The 14,576-nt window shown below is 63.2% G+C and overlaps 1 protein-coding gene across 1 annotated transcript; it reads left to right on the top strand.

The window, feature by feature from the left end:
• The first annotated feature begins 6,458 nt into the window (after positions 1 to 6,458).
• Positions 6,459 to 14,260, top strand: LOC142360184 (MAP kinase-interacting serine/threonine-protein kinase 2-like). The gene is given in 14 exon segments (XM_075412422.1): positions 6,459 to 6,506; positions 8,580 to 8,618; positions 8,712 to 8,859; positions 9,007 to 9,104; positions 10,087 to 10,166; positions 10,693 to 10,766; positions 10,856 to 10,960; positions 11,289 to 11,344; positions 11,496 to 11,591; positions 13,114 to 13,314; positions 13,408 to 13,572; positions 13,678 to 13,721; positions 13,991 to 14,139; positions 14,142 to 14,260. Coding segments are annotated over 14 exon segments (1,422 nt in total).
• Positions 14,261 to 14,576: the final 316 nt, after the last annotated feature.

Here is a 14,576-nt window from a genome sequence, read left to right as displayed (position 1 = left end):
TCTCTTTTCTCACTTTTGGAGTGTTGCCAAGTTACACTCTGGGCTTTCTCATTCTGCTCTGATCTTGCAGAAGCTCGGTCCTTCTTTGTCCCTCTCCTGGGTACCTTTCTGGAAAGCCATTCCAGAGGCCCATGGTGCCTGAGCAGGGGCTGTGTCCCTTTTCGCGGTGGCTGTTGGCGAGCTGCCAGCTCACAGGGGCTGGTGGCTGTCACCCTCCTTGCTGTGTGAGGGACAGGGAGCAGATGGGACCCCGTGCTCTCCTGGGCTGCCTGGATGTGTGCTTGGCAGATGTGAGCAGATGGAGATGGCTGCTTTGTTGAGAAGAAACAAGAGTACCTCTGAGATTTAGTCAGTTAAATGCTCAGCTGTTAGGAAAGAAAGAAAAGGCTTCCAGAGGGTGGAAGGCAGGGTGTGGGGGGGCGCCCCGGGGCATGCTGGGAGCTGTAGTCCTGGGGCCTGCCCTGGGGCAGGGGCTGCTGCTGGCCATGTTGGTTCCCGGGGCATGCTGGGAGCTGTAGGCCCGGGGCAGGGGCTGCTGGGTGGCAATGTTGGTTCGCGGGGCATGCTGGGAGCTGCAGGCCCGGGGCAGGGGCTGCTGGGTGGCCATGTTGGTTCCCGGGGCATGCTGGGAGTTGTAGGCCCGGGGCAGGGGCTGCTGGGTGGCCATGTTGGTTCCCGGGGCATGCTGGGAGCTGCAGGCCCGGGGCAGGGGCTGCTGGGTGGCCATGTTGGTGTGGCGGGGACAGGATCCACTCCAGGCCCCGGCTGAGGTGAGGGCTGGGGCTGCCCGTGAGGGGAGCGGGGCCGTGGGGCGGGCACTGGGGGCTGTGCTGCCTGCTGGCCACGCGAGGGGGGCGGGGGGGAGCTCCCCGCTGGAGCTGGGCCCGGCCGGGGCAGCCCCGGGGGGGAGCCCAGAGCTGGGGAGGGGCAGGGGACGGAGACGGAGCCCCCGGGCACAGGCACCAGCGGGCTGTGGGCTGAGCAAGGGAAGGCAGAGCTGCTTCTCTGTGTGTTGCCTTTCCCTCTGCTCCCTTCTCCCCTCCCTGTGTGTTGCCTTTCTCTCTGCTCCCTTCTCCCCTCCCTGTCCCTCGGTGAGGCTGGTGTCCTTCCCTGGTGTCCTTCCCTGGTGAGGTGAGCTCCCAGCCCGGGCTGAGGGAGAGAGAAAAGGGGTGAGGGGGGAGGGGTCGCAGCCCTGAGTGTGCAAGTTTCATACAGACGCCCGGTTCTGAAGATACAGCGTGTGTGTGGGTCAGCGTTACCTGAAGATTTTTTTTCCTGGTTGATTTGATGCAGCGTGGTACATTTTGGTGGGAACACGGGGATGATGTATCCGAAGTTGCTGAAAATGAGGTAATCCTGGTCATAGGTTTTATTTCTTTGCCTGTTCTGGGAGCATCATTCTGCATGTATTGCTAAATGTATGTCTTCATTTCATTGAAACTGCAGTGTAAAACTGGAAATATTGTACCTGCAAAAGAATGGGAACAGCTGTCCTTGTTCGCCAAGGTGAGCAGAGAAGCAGTGGGGAGCAGTTTGCAGGATCAGAACTTCAGCCTGCTCTGGGTGATAGACCCTCAGGTGGGTAAAGAGAAACCTCGCTTTTTGAAATACAACTCTTCCTATCATGGTATTTCTTTTGTTCGGTTGTGTTGGCAGTCAGACTCTAAACATGTGATTAAACTGTTAAAAATCAAGCTATTTAAGGATTCTTTACTGTCTTAAATCTCATTACAAGCAGTGCACTGTGTTGCCCTGTGGATACTGCATTCTCATGAGTGACCTGACTGGAAGTTTTCCTTTTCTTTCTAGTACAGGGATGCATTTATGAAGGCAAATCCAGGGTACAAGTGGTACCCCACAACAAACCACCATGTGACGGCTCAGACATCCCCTGTTGCAAACAGGAGAAATCCATGGGCTTTGCCTCAGACTCTGGGAGAGATTCACTAAGCCTGAGGAAAGAGACTACAAGGTGAAGAAGTGCCCCAGCGTCACTTCAGCGTGGCAGGTGAGATTTCCACCCATGTTGCTCAAACACAGCAGCTTCAGTTTGTTTGAGGATGCGGTGTTGGAATTGAACTGCAAGAGCAGTTTTCTCTACTGCACGTAGTACTGTAGTGCTGATACCTTTCATGTCCCAAATGCGGTTGCCAAGACTCGAGTTAAAACTCTACATAACAACCTAAAATTTTCCTTAGTGCATGATTGTTTTGAAGAGTCAAGTCCCGATCTGTGGCATATCATAACGCACACCCTGTATTGGGTCCAGATTTGACTGAAGCTTATTTCAGGGCTATCTGCTGTTGAGGATTTTCATTTTCTAGTCAAGAGGGAAAACGCTGGTTAGAGTGATTCACAGATCCGGTAATAACCTGACAGCACAATGTATGCTGTTAACCAGGTGTCCTTTATTACGGCGCCGGGCACACGGGGGATCTCTCCTCCAAACGTGTGCGCCAAACACCCTTTAATTTCAGGTTAAATAGAACTACAATATGCATATTAATCGTTATATTTCCGAGAGCGTATGAATCTATTCCAATTCTCCTTTAGCAGGTGTATTAGAGCTCCTGGGTAGTCTCTGGTGGTCTTAGGTCGTTACTTCATCTCTTTCAGTAGTCTTCCTCATTTGCCCGTGAGTTACATCCGGGGCGCTGCGCATGCTCGGTTCGTTCTATCTCGTTGCAAAACTGCAAAGCTGCTTTTCGCTGGTTCTTGGTCGCAGCTCCTGCTCTTGTCACAGTCTTGTCCTTGCTAAGTTTGCTAATCTATAAGGAGAGCTTGCAACTTCCACACAGGTGCTTTGTTTAAAACTAGAAAATACCACTGCAGCTAGTTTGGTAAAGTGTCATGTTTCTTATTATTCCTTCTATCAAGAGGTGTTAAAGTTCTTGTGGATGAATGTACCACAGGCGAAAACTTTTTGTATTTAAATCAGTAGAACTGCTATTTAACTTCACTTAAAGAGTGCCCTGTTGTCTATTACATCTTGGAGAGGAAAACATAAAAAAAAATCAGATCTGTGACTAAGTGTAGGTGCAGTGCCTGAACGAATGAAAAGCAGGTCATCTCTCACTGGTGTCCACAGACAGCAGAACTGTTGCAGTCCTGACCTTGAAATACAGAGACATTGACATTAAATACTGGGACCTTAAGAACCTTGGCTTTTACATTGTCTTTCTATATCTCATTTTAGTTTGCTGCCACTCTTTTGTTTCGTTTGTCCCTTCACTTCCTTCATCCTCCTCCCTACTGAGATCTTGTTGAAGGCTAAGTTTTTGAAATCATTGCCTGTATTTGTGGGTATTGCTTGTTTTGCTGTAGATCTCTAGCTTTTTGCATAGCCTTGCTATGTCTGTGTTCGTGTGCTGCCCTCAGGTTTTTAGGTTTTGCCTTCACTTCCTTAATCTTCCTCCCTAGTTAAGTTTCTTTCTAAGTCGAAGGGTTTCCAGAGTGCCCTTGCTTTCTACATTGCGTTTCTGCAGCGGATTTACTTTGCTGCCATGGGTTATAAGTTTTGCCCTTTACTTCCTTAATCTCCTTCCTTATTTTAATGTTTGTGTGAAGTGTGAGGATTTCAAATCTGGTTTTCTTCAAGAGTTTTGTGTCATTCCTTAGTACTTACTTGTATTGTTCTATATTTTTCCTTTGTTTCTTTAATCTCTGTCGGTTTTTCACTTTTTGACATTCACTTTTTGGTCTTCCTTTCTGTTGTAGACATTCTGTCTTGGTTTGTGAAACTCCCCCAGGCACCAGTACAGGCTGGGGCGGCCCTGCTGTAGAGCAGCTCTGCGGAGAGGGACCTGGGTGTCTTGGTGGACGACAGGCTGACCATGAGCCAGCAGCGTGCCCTGGCTGCCAAGAAGGCCAATGGCATCCTGGGGTGCATTAGCAGGAGTGTGGCCAGCAGGACGAGGGAGGTTCTCCTTCCCCTCTACACCCTAGTTAGGCCTCATCTGGAGTGATCTGTTCAGTTCTGGGCTCCCCAGTTCAAGAAAGATGAGGAGCTACTGGAGAGAGTCCAGAGGAGGGTTAGGAGGATGATGAGGGGACTGCAGCATCTCTCCTACGAGGAAAGGCTGAGGGAGCTGGGCTTGTTCAGCCTGGAGAAGAGAAGGCTGAGAGGGGACCTTAGAAATGCCTCTAAATATCTGCAGGGTGGGGGTCAGGAGGACAGGGCCCAACTCCGTTCAGTGGTGCCCAGCGATAGGACAAGGGGCAACGGGCACAAACTGGAGCAGAGGAAGCTCCAGCTGAACACGAGGAAGAACTTCTTGCCTCTGAGGGTGACAGAGCCCTGGCCCAGGCTGCCCAGGGAGGTTGTGGAGTCTCCTTCTCTGGAGATATTCCAGACCCGCCTGGACGTGATGCTGAGCAGCCTGCTCTGGGTGACCCTGCTTGGGCAGGGGGTTGGACTGGGTGACCCACAGAGGTCCCTTCCAACCCCGAACATTCCGTGATTCCGTGACCCACAGAGGTCCCTTCCAACCCCGAACATTCCGTGATTCCGTGACCCACAGAGGTCCCTTCCAACCCCGAACATTCCGTGATTCCGTGACTCACAGAGCGCCGTGGCAACCCCCAAACATTCCGTGGTTCCGTGGTTCAGTTGAGTGTGCAGGGAGCGTGCAGGGAGTGTGCAGAGAGGCCAGGCGTGCACAGGGAGCAAGTCGTGAGCGTGGAGCGTGAGCAGTGACCATGCAAGGAGCATGCGGTAAGTGTGCATTAAGCGTGCAGTGAGTGTGCAGACAGGCCAGGAGCGTGCAGGGAGCTTTCTACGATGGCACGACTGGTTGGGTAGAGGAGGGGAGAGCCGTGGGTGATGTCTGCCTCGACTTCAGCAAGGCTTTCGACACGGTCTCCCATCACATCCTCCTAGGGAAGCTCAGGCAGTGTGGGCTGGACGAGTGGTCGGTGAGGTGGATTGAGAACTGGCTGAATGGCAGAGTTCAGGGGGTTGTCATCAGCGGCGCTGAGTCTGGTTGGAGGCCGGTAACTAGCGGTGTGCCCCGGGGGTCAGTACTGGGCCCGGCCTTGTTTAACTTCTTCATCAGTGACCCGGATGAAGAGTTAGAGTGTACCCTCAGCAAGTTTGCTGATGACACCAAACTGGGAGGAGTGGTGGGTACACCAGCAGGCTGTGCTGCCATTCAGCGTGACCTGGACAGGCTGGAGAGGTGGCCAGAGAGGAACCTGATGAGGTTCAACAAAGGCAAATGCAGGGTCCTGCCCCTGGGGAGGAACAGCCCCAGGCACCAGTACAGGCTGGGGCGGCCCTGCTGGAGAGCAGCTCTGCGGAGAGGGACCTGGGTGTCCTGGTGGACGACAGGCTGACCATGAGCCAGCAGCGTGCCCTGGCTGCCAAGAAGGCCAGTGGCATCCTGGGGTGCATTAGCAGGAGTGTAGCTAATTGGGGCGCCCTCGTTAGCAGCGCTAATGTAGAGCAGGGCGCTGATTGCCCCGGCTGCGAGGGGGGCGGGATTTGGGGGGGCTTGGGGGGTCCCGACCCCCCCGCTCTGGCCCCACTGGCACTTTGGGGGGGGGGGGGCACACCCGAACTGCGGGGAGGGGGGCGGAGCGTGACGCGGTGCCCGGGAGGGGCGGGGCATGGGGGGGCGGGGCGATGGCGGCTCGGGAGGGGGCGAGCAGCCAATAGGCGGTGCAGGCGGTGACGTCATGCGCAGCCATTGGCCGAGGCGCCGCCGCTCGGCGCGTGCGTTCTGAGCCCGGGTCGGCGTCAAGCGATACGTGGGGTGGGGGGAGGGGAGGGGGGGACACCCGCGCCGTGACAGGCTCCCACGGTGCCACCCAGCCGGGGTGGGGCCGGGGTGGGGGGGGCTGTGCTGTGACCCCCTGCCGCGCGCAGGCCTCGCGGCTGAGCACCGCCCCGCTCGTGACATGTGTGGGCTGTGGGGGGGGGGAACCCAGGGGGTGTCCGTGGGGCTCCCCGCACCCCGCCTGGTGCAGCCAGGGGGGGGCTGTGGGGGTCCCCGCCCCTGGGCGCAGCGTGGGGGGTGGGGTGGGGGTGTGTCCCCGCGGGGGGGCGGTGTCACACGGCGGGGGCGGGGCGTGGGGGCGGAGCCGCCGCCATAAAGCTGCGGGGGGGGGGCGGGGGCACGTCCCCTCCCGGCGGTGCGGAGCGATGCGGAGCGGAGCGGGCTGCGGTACCCCCGGCAGCGGCGGCTCTGCGGGGCCGGTGAGCGCCGGGGGGGTTTTGGGACCAGGGGGGCTCCGTGCGGGCCCCGTGCGGGCCACAGCCCCCTGACACCCGCCCCCCCCGGTCTCCTCTCTCCACAGGTCTCGGCCTACCCTCGGCCCCCCCCCGATGGCTCTGCCCGCCCCTCCGCATCCCTCCTCCCCCTCCCGGTTTATTTTCCTGTTTTTGTTGGTTGGTTGGTTGGGCTTTTTCCTACCCCGCGCCCCTCCCTTGTTTCTCCCTTCCCCCCGCCCGCAGCAAGATGGTGCAGAAGGAATCTGAGATCCCCGGTTTCCACCGCTCCTTCAAGGTAAGGGGGTGCTCCCCGCCCCCGTGATGCTCCGGAGGGGGTAGGGGTTTGGGGTGCTCCGGGGGGGGATGGGAGGGTGCGGGGTTGGGGTGCGGGTCCGCGGCGGCTGGATCCCCTGCCCGGGGTGGGGGGGGGGGCACGGACACACATCAGCGACCTCCCCCTTCCCCCCCCCCCCCCCGAGGAGAGAGGGGAGCGCCCAGGGTGATGCCACCCAACCCGGGCCGCAGGACCCCCATGTCCCGCCGGCCCGGGGGTCGGGGTGCTCCCCGAGGGGGGGTCAGACACTCCACACACCCCCCCCCCCCACAGCAAGGCTTTGCTCACCCCGCTGCAGCTCCCACGGGTGTCCCCCGTGGGGTGGGTCAGAGGGTGGGCTGCATGTTCCCCCCCCCCCCCCCAGCTGCACTCATTCACCGCACGTCTGCGAGCAGGGGGTGGGGGGCTGCCGGGCCCAGCCCGGGACCTGTTGTGCGAGGGCCAGATCCTGGCAGGGGGTCTGCAGCCAGGGCACCAGGACCCCCGTGCCTCCCGGTCACTGTCAGGCGAGGGGGGTGCGAGGGGGGGGTCTGGGTCCCCCAAACGCTCTCGTCAGCCGGGCACCTTCGTGGGAGCTTTGTTTAGTTTGGCTCCCGGGGCTGCGAGGGATGCTGGGACCTCACCCGAAACCTGCCCGGCTTATTTTAGCTGACACCTAATCCTGCTCTGAGGACTTCTGGCTGGGGTTTGGGCCCCCCCTCCATCCCCCCCTCCATCCCCCCCTCCGTTCCCCCACCCCGGGTGGTTGGGGACCAGGACGGGGGGGACACGGGGGACACCTCGGATGCGCTGCCGGAGCCGCCGCGCAGCGTCTGCCCTGTGTGTCCCATCCCCCAAACCTTTTGTGCGCCGGTGCTGCGGCAGCGGGCAGGGCCCCCTGTCCCCCGTGTACACCCCTGGTGCCCCCCCCCGGGAGGCCTCATCCTGCCCGTGGTGCAGGGACTTGGGCCCGAGCCGCTCATCCCCGCCATGACATGGGGGCCTTGGGGGGGGCTGGAGGGTGACACCGCACTCCGCAAACCCTGATACTGACTTTTTTTAGGGGGGTGAGGGGGGAATCTGGCCAAACGCTGCGCAGGAGCGTTTTCAGGCATCAGGAGTGGTGCTTGGTTGGGGGGAGATGCTCGTGGCATCCCTGCACCGCGATGGGGACCCCCCGGCCCCTCGAGAGCCGCCCCGGCAGCAAACAGGCGCTCTCGGGCTGTTTCTGGCGGCAGTGGCCGGGGCTGGCTGCTCCCGCGCCGCGCTGGGGCTGGCAGCCGGCCCGGGCACCGGGGCGGGTTGGGGAACGCCGCCGGGAGCTGCTGCCTCCACCCAAACAGATTTCGTAACCCCGCGGAGGACGGGGCCCTTTCGCCTCGCGGCCGGGTGCCCCCAGCACTGCCCCGTCCCGCGGTGGGGTGGCTCGGGGGGGGCTGAAGTTCCCCATGTCCCCTTTGGGGTGCTGGGGGCGGAGGCGCTGGGTTTGGGGTGGGGGAGGCAGTGGTTCCCACACCCATCACCCATGCGGGGTGCAGGGAGGGTTGGGAGCGGGGCCCGATCCTGCCAGGTCACAGGCATCACGCAGCCACGGGCACGGCGCTCACCGGAGCGGCGCTGAGTGGGCTCCGGCCCCCCGTGACCTTGCGGGGAGGTGGGAGGACGCGGTGCGGTGGCTCCAGAGCCCGTCCTGCCCTGTGGCTCTTCGTCCTCCCCCCCTCGCTGTAGTTCAGGTCAGGGTGGATGTTCGGGGCTGGGTTGGTACGCGCAGCCCCAGTCCCTCTCATCATCGCCCGCGTGCCGGCCTGGGGCTGCTGGCACAGAGGCATGACCCCGCGGCAACATCCCCGGCAGGAGACGTGGTCAAACCCTTCCTCCTCCTCCTCCTCCTCCTCCTCTTCCTCCGGCTCTGCTGCATCCCTCTGGCAGCAGGGCCATGAGCCGGTGCCCTGCACGAGCAGAGCGTGTGCCAAGGCCAGCGGCGTGCCTGGACCGGGTGGGCGGCGGCGGCTGGTCCAGCGACTGCCGTCTCACTCGTGTTCTTGGCCCTTGCAGGAACAAAACCCCTTCGAGCTGGCGTTTGACCTGGAGCCCGTCTTCGAGTGCCCTGGACCTCGGGATGTCGGCCCTCTGCATTCCCTCGAAGGCGTTGAGGGGCTGCCCCAGGGGTGGCGATGCTGGGGGGAGCGCAGGGTGGCTGGGGGTGACTCAGGCCAGTGGCTTTGCTCCGGCGCAGATGTGCCTTTGAGTCAGCCCATCGACATCCCCAGCACCAAGAAAAGGAACAAGAAGCAGCACTGCAGAGCCACCGACAGCTTCTCCGGCAGGTTCGAAGGTGAGCGGGGCTGCCCAGGGACCCCAGGGGTCCCCCCCCCGGGCTGCGGCAGGGCTGGGGCCCTCCTGGTGTCCCCAGGCTCGGGGACAGCCGTGGTGTCCCGTGCCGCGGTGGGGCCAGCAGCTCAGCCGCCCTCTCTCCTGCCAGATGTTTACTGGCTGCACGACGAGGTGCTGGGAGAAGGGGCCCAAGGCAGAGTCCAGTCCTGCGTTAACCTCGTCACCAACAAGGAGTACGCAGTGAAGGTAAAGCTCTGCGGCTTGGGGCTGCAGAGCCGGCTCCTGCCCACCCCCTGTCTCAGTTTCCCCTTCTGCCCTCCACATCCTGGGCTCCTGGCTCTCCTGGCTGTGCGGAGCTGGCACAGGACGACGGTTTCACGGGGTAGAGGGGATGGAGAGGGGCAGGAGCGGGGCAGGGCCAGGCCACGCAGGTGGCACGCTGTCCTCTGCCACCGCCCAGCTGCAGGACCTTGGTCAACCCCCTTAGCCACGCTCCTATCCCTGCAAATTAGGGCAGACGCGAGATTAAATTAACGCTTGCGCCGCGTCTAGGGACTTGGGGCAAGCAGGGGCATGTGGTGCGGCAGGGTGGCCAGCCCCCGCTCGCCTCAGGGAGGTCTTCGTGCCCCCGCGAACAATGGAGGGGTCAGGGGGTGAGCCAGCTGCTTTTGGGGTTGGGGATGGTGGTGCCGCATCCCTGCACCCCACAGGCTCCCAGTCACGGCGTGGGGGGGCTGGGACAGGCCCTGTGTCCAAACGCAAGGGGCACTTGGCTTCCCCTTTTGGGTGCCCAAGGAGGGAAACTGAGGCAGGGGGAGGGCTGCATGGTGGTTGGGTGTTCAGTGTGCCCCAAAGGGCTGGGGGTCAGTGGGACCACCCAGCTCTCCCCCGCGGGTGGAGACCCCCTGCTCACCCCATGGCACGTCCACCAGGCACCCACTGTGCCAGCGCCCAGCGGGGCGAAGGGCCGTGCTCCGCTGCCGGGGCGGCTGCGCCGGGGCTCGGCCGCAGAGCTCGCCTTGGCTGCGGGCCCCGGGAGGGAGCGGCTTGGCCCCGCTGCCGGGAACAGCCTGTTCTGCTTCTTTAACCCCTTCGGGCATCCCCCGCCTGCCTCTGCCTGGCCCCGGGGGTCCCCAGCGCAGGGTGGGTTGGGGCGCGGTGGTTGCTGGCCCCGGTCCCTCCCCAGCAGCGGTGCCTCTCCCTGAGTCTCGCCTGCTTTGCCTTGCAGATCATCAAGAAGCACCAGTTCGACGTCTGCGGCGGGGTCTTACGGGAGGTGGCGATGCTGAATCTGTGCCAGGGACACAGGTACCGCAGGGCAGCCGCCGTCCCCATCCCCCACCGTGGGCACAGGGCGCGGGCTGAGACCGGGCTGGCGCTCAAGACACCCATGGGCGGCAGGCAGGCCGCCCTCCTGCGCGGCTCTCCCTCTGCGTGGCCTCGCCGGGAGCATCCCGAGGCGACGTGGAGCCGCTTGCCATGACGACGGGGCCGCGGCGGCCGAGTTGGAGCGGTGCCGAGGGGCGAGCCGAGCTGCCGCCGCGGCGTTTGCCGTCCCGCCGCGGAGAGCGGCTGAGCGGGGCTGTTTCTGGAGCGGGGCGAGCGAGCCAGGAGGGTCTGCGAGCAATTAGGGAGCGGGGCCCGGCGCTGGAAGCCCCTCTCCCCACTGGAATGTGGCTGGGGGCCCCAGCCGCGTGGTTTCAGTCGCTGGAAACCCGATTTTCTCCTCCGTTGGCCCTCCCCCGGGGAGCCGTGTGGGGTGGGGGGCTGCGGGGAGGGGGGGACCCCGCGATCTTTTTGGGGGGATGCCAGGCTGACGCCGCTGTCCCCGCAGGAACATCCTGCAGCTGATCGAGTTCTTCGAGGAGGAGGAGAGGTTTTACCTGGTGCTTGAGAAGATGAGGGGAGGTGAGTGCGGTGCCGGGGCGGGGGGAGCGGGGGCGGCAGGAGCCCCCCCAACACCCACGAGCCCCCACTCCGCTCTCGCCCGGCCGCAGGCTCCATCCTGACCCACATCCAACGGAGAAGCCGCTTGAACGAGCTGGAGGCCAGCACGGTGGTGCGGGACATCGCCAGCGCCCTGCACTTTTTGCACAGCAGAGGTGAGCCGAGCCACCCCGGGGTGCAGCCGTGCCCCCCCCAGCCGGGGGGTGCTGCCCCCCCCTCCTGCCCAGGGAGCAGGGGCCGGTGCCGGCCGCGGGCGCGCAGGGTCAGGCCCGGCTGCGTCGTGTTGTCGTGGTGCGGAGTCTGCTCCTCCGGTTTGGCCAGGACTCGGGGCCAGCAGCAATTTGTGCCCTTCGCCATGACGCGGGCGGTGATTTGGGGTGGGGAGGGAGGGGTCCCTGCGCCACCCCCAGACCTTCTGCTGTGGAAATCTTGGAGGGGGGGGGGCAGGCTTTTCCACTCATCGCCTCTTCTCCCCCCTCCCAGGAATTGCTCACAGGGATCTAAAACCGGGAAATATTCTGTGCGAGCGCCTGGACCAGGTGAGCGGGGAGCAGGGGGTGGTGCCGGGGCTGGGGGGGCCCTGGTTCCCCGCGGGGGATGCTGCTGCGGCAGCTGGGGCGCGAACGCGGGGCTGAGGGTACCCGGGGGCTGCTGGGGGGGGTCACTGACCGCTGCTCCCCCCCTCCCCAGGTCTCCCCGGTGAAGATCTGTGACTTCGGCCTGGCAAGTGGCATCAAACTGAAGGGGAATTGCTCCCCCATTTCCACCCCGGAGCTGCTCTCGCCGGTAAGCGTGCAGACCATGGGGCAGGGGGGGTATAATGTTGATGGGGGGGGGTGCTGGGGGGGGGGTGGGTGTTGTGGAATGTCCATGGATGGGGGGAATGTCCCTGGTGGGGCTCCCCCAGGCTTTGGGGCTGCGTGCAGCCCCCCGCTGCTCGTCGCTCCCGTCGCTGCGGGACCCCCCTCGGCGGCGGTGGGCGAGATGCGGTTCTGTAACGCGGGGGGGCCGGGCAGCGCAGGGGGGGCTGGCGCAGAGCCCGGGCTGCCGTGAGCCTTAGCAACAGCCGGCCCCGGCGGAGGCGGCTGTGCAGAGGCTGCGCTTTCGGGGAGAAGTGGGTCAGGCGAGGGGCTGGGGGGGCCACCGTGATCCCCCCCACTCCGGTTGTGGGTGAGAGGGGGCTGGGGCTGCTTGCGTGCGGTGCAGCCCCTGCAGGGTGGGCACCCCGAAAGCTTCTGGGGTGCCCCTGCGTTGCAAGGAGCTGTCTCACATTTGGGGGGGGGCACATACCAAGCCTGCCTCCCCCTGCAGAAAGCCCTGCTCCCCTTATCACCAGCAGCAGGGCCCCCCCCCGCGCAGGTGTTGCCCTGTGCCCCGCTGTTTTCGGGGTGCTCACGGTGTTTCCAGGGTGCTCACGTGCTGGGGGGGGGGCAGACCCTGGCCCACGCGGGGTGCCCAACAGCAGAGGGGGGGCCAAAACACCCCCCCCCCCCTTGTTCCTCCGCGTTTCCCCTCCCCCAGGGGGAGGACCTGAATTTCTGAGGTGTCCCGAGTTTCCCGTTCTCAGCAGCGGGGGCAGAGGGGGGTGGGTGCTGTGGTCCCTGCCGGGTGGAAGCCCATGCAGGGTGCTGCGGGTTGGGCTTGCGTGGGTGTTTTTCTTCTTCTTGCGGTGGCATCAGCTGCCGAGGCCGGCGAGGCGTCTCGTTTGGAGGCCTCTCGTTATGTTACGGGGTGATTATCTGCTGGCTGCAGCTCTGCTCTCCCCTGGTCACGAGGCGGTGCGGGCTGCAGGTTGGGTCACGTGCGCTGGAAAGCCCCAGAGCCCCGGGAGCCGTGGGGGAACCATGGGGGAACGGGACCGCTGGCTCTCGCCTCGCATCAGCGTTAACTCCTCCGGCACCGGATCCGGCGCCCGCTGCGGCGGCCCTGCCCGCGTCAGGCAGGGGAACAGGCAGAGCCGGCTCCGTCCCCGCCGCCCGCCCGCCATGTCCCGGGCGATGGGACGGACGCTGCCCCGCTGAGCCGGCCCGGTGGCGGCAGTGCTGGGGGGCAGTCCGGGGGGGTGTTGCACCCCTTTAGGGTTTTATTTTTTTCGGGGTGGCAGGGCTGTGACATCCCCCGCGTGGCGATGGGAAACCTGGCCGGGATGATCTGCCCTGCCAGGACCAAACCCGGGAAGCGGCCGTGTCTGCACCCTCATTTTGGAGGGGGTAGCCCCTTAGTTCTGGCAGACACCCCCCCCCCTGCCTCTCAGCTCTGCCCCATCGCTCCCCTGTCCTTTGGGGCTCACCCCCGCCTCTCCCCGCAGTGCGGCACCCCCGAGTACATGGCCCCGGAGGTGGTGGAAAATTTTTACAGGAACAAGAATGCGCCCACCTACGACAAGCGCTGCGACCTGTGGAGCCTGGGCGTCGTCCTGTACTTCATGCTGAGCGGGTACCCCCCCTTCGTGGGCCGCTGCAGCTCCAGCTGCGACTGGGACGACGGCAAGTCGTGCTACACCTGCGAGGTGCGTGGCAGACCCCGGCAGTGCCGAAACCCGCCGCTGGTTTGGCAGCACCCCTCCCAGCTCAGCCCCTTTTTTATTTACCCCCCCACCCAGGTGATGCTCTTGGAGAGCATCCAGGAAGGGAAGTACGAGTTTCCTGACAAGGACTGGGCGCACATCTCCTCTGGGGCCAAAGATCTCATTTCCAGGCTGCTGGTGACAGATGCCAAGAAGCGGCTCAGTGCGGCCCAGGTCCTGGAGCACCCCTGGGTGCAGGGGGTGAGTGCTGCTGCCCCCCCTCCCCCCCTCCACTCCCCAATGCCGGGGTGGGGGGACACCCCATTGCGGGGTGCTTGGCTCTGACCTGGCTGCGTTTCGTTGCAGTGTGCCCTGGATAACACCCTGCTGACCCCCATCATCTTGCAGAGGTGAGCGTGGGTGGCCCTGGGGTGGGGGTGGGGGACACATTCCAGCCCCCCAAATCCTGGCTCCTCTCCCCAGTGAGCTGCTCTCAGCTCTGCTTGGCTGCGGCTCTCGCCATCTGGGCAGCGGTTGCAGCACGTGATTCGGGCTGGAGCCGTGTTTTTGGTGCCTGACCCATCTGGCGTGGCATGCGCGTGAGGGGACACCCCGATATTTGCCCCCCAACCTCCCTCCAGCCCCCCGCATCCCACCCTGAGCCGCTTTCTCCCCGCAGGAAGAGCAGTGCCAAAGAGCTCACCTCCTTCGCCGCAGAGGCCGTCGCCGTCAGCCGCCAGCTGACATGGTGTGACAAGGATGAGGAAGAGGAGGCGGAGGAGGAAGCACGACCCGTCACCATCAGTGCTACCTCATGGGCCATGCAGCTCTACCCCCTCCTGAGTCCAAGCTGGTGGCCAAGCAGTGGCAGAAGTGCAACCTGGTCAAGGCGGTGGCTGCTGGGCAGCACCTGGTAGCCCCCGTGGTCCTGGTGGCTGACCAAGCGTGAGCTGCACCCCTCGGACCTGCTGTACCCCACGTCCCCCCCATCCTCCTTCTTTCTTCCCTCCCCCCCCAGCCCCCACCATTTCTGGCTAGTGACAAGATCAGGACTCGTCCCTGTGGCTGGTTTCCAGGGTTTTGCTGATCTTGTAGGTCTGGGGTTGGGAGGGTTTCTTGAAGATCTGTTTTTTAAGGTATTAAATCATTAAGGTTGCTTCACCCAGGACATCTGACTGACACACGGACTTTTGTTTCCCCGACTCTTGGTTTCTCCTCTGAGATTTTTTCCTCCCTCCCTGACACCAAAGGACTCTTTGTATCCG

This window comes from Opisthocomus hoazin, unplaced genomic scaffold (assembly GCF_030867145.1).
Source record: "Opisthocomus hoazin isolate bOpiHoa1 unplaced genomic scaffold, bOpiHoa1.hap1 HAP1_SCAFFOLD_53, whole genome shotgun sequence".
Lineage (NCBI taxonomy): Eukaryota > Metazoa > Chordata > Aves > Opisthocomiformes > Opisthocomidae > Opisthocomus > Opisthocomus hoazin.
The sequence above is the reverse complement of the archived record's forward strand: the minus strand, read 5'-3'. Positions and strand labels throughout refer to the sequence as shown.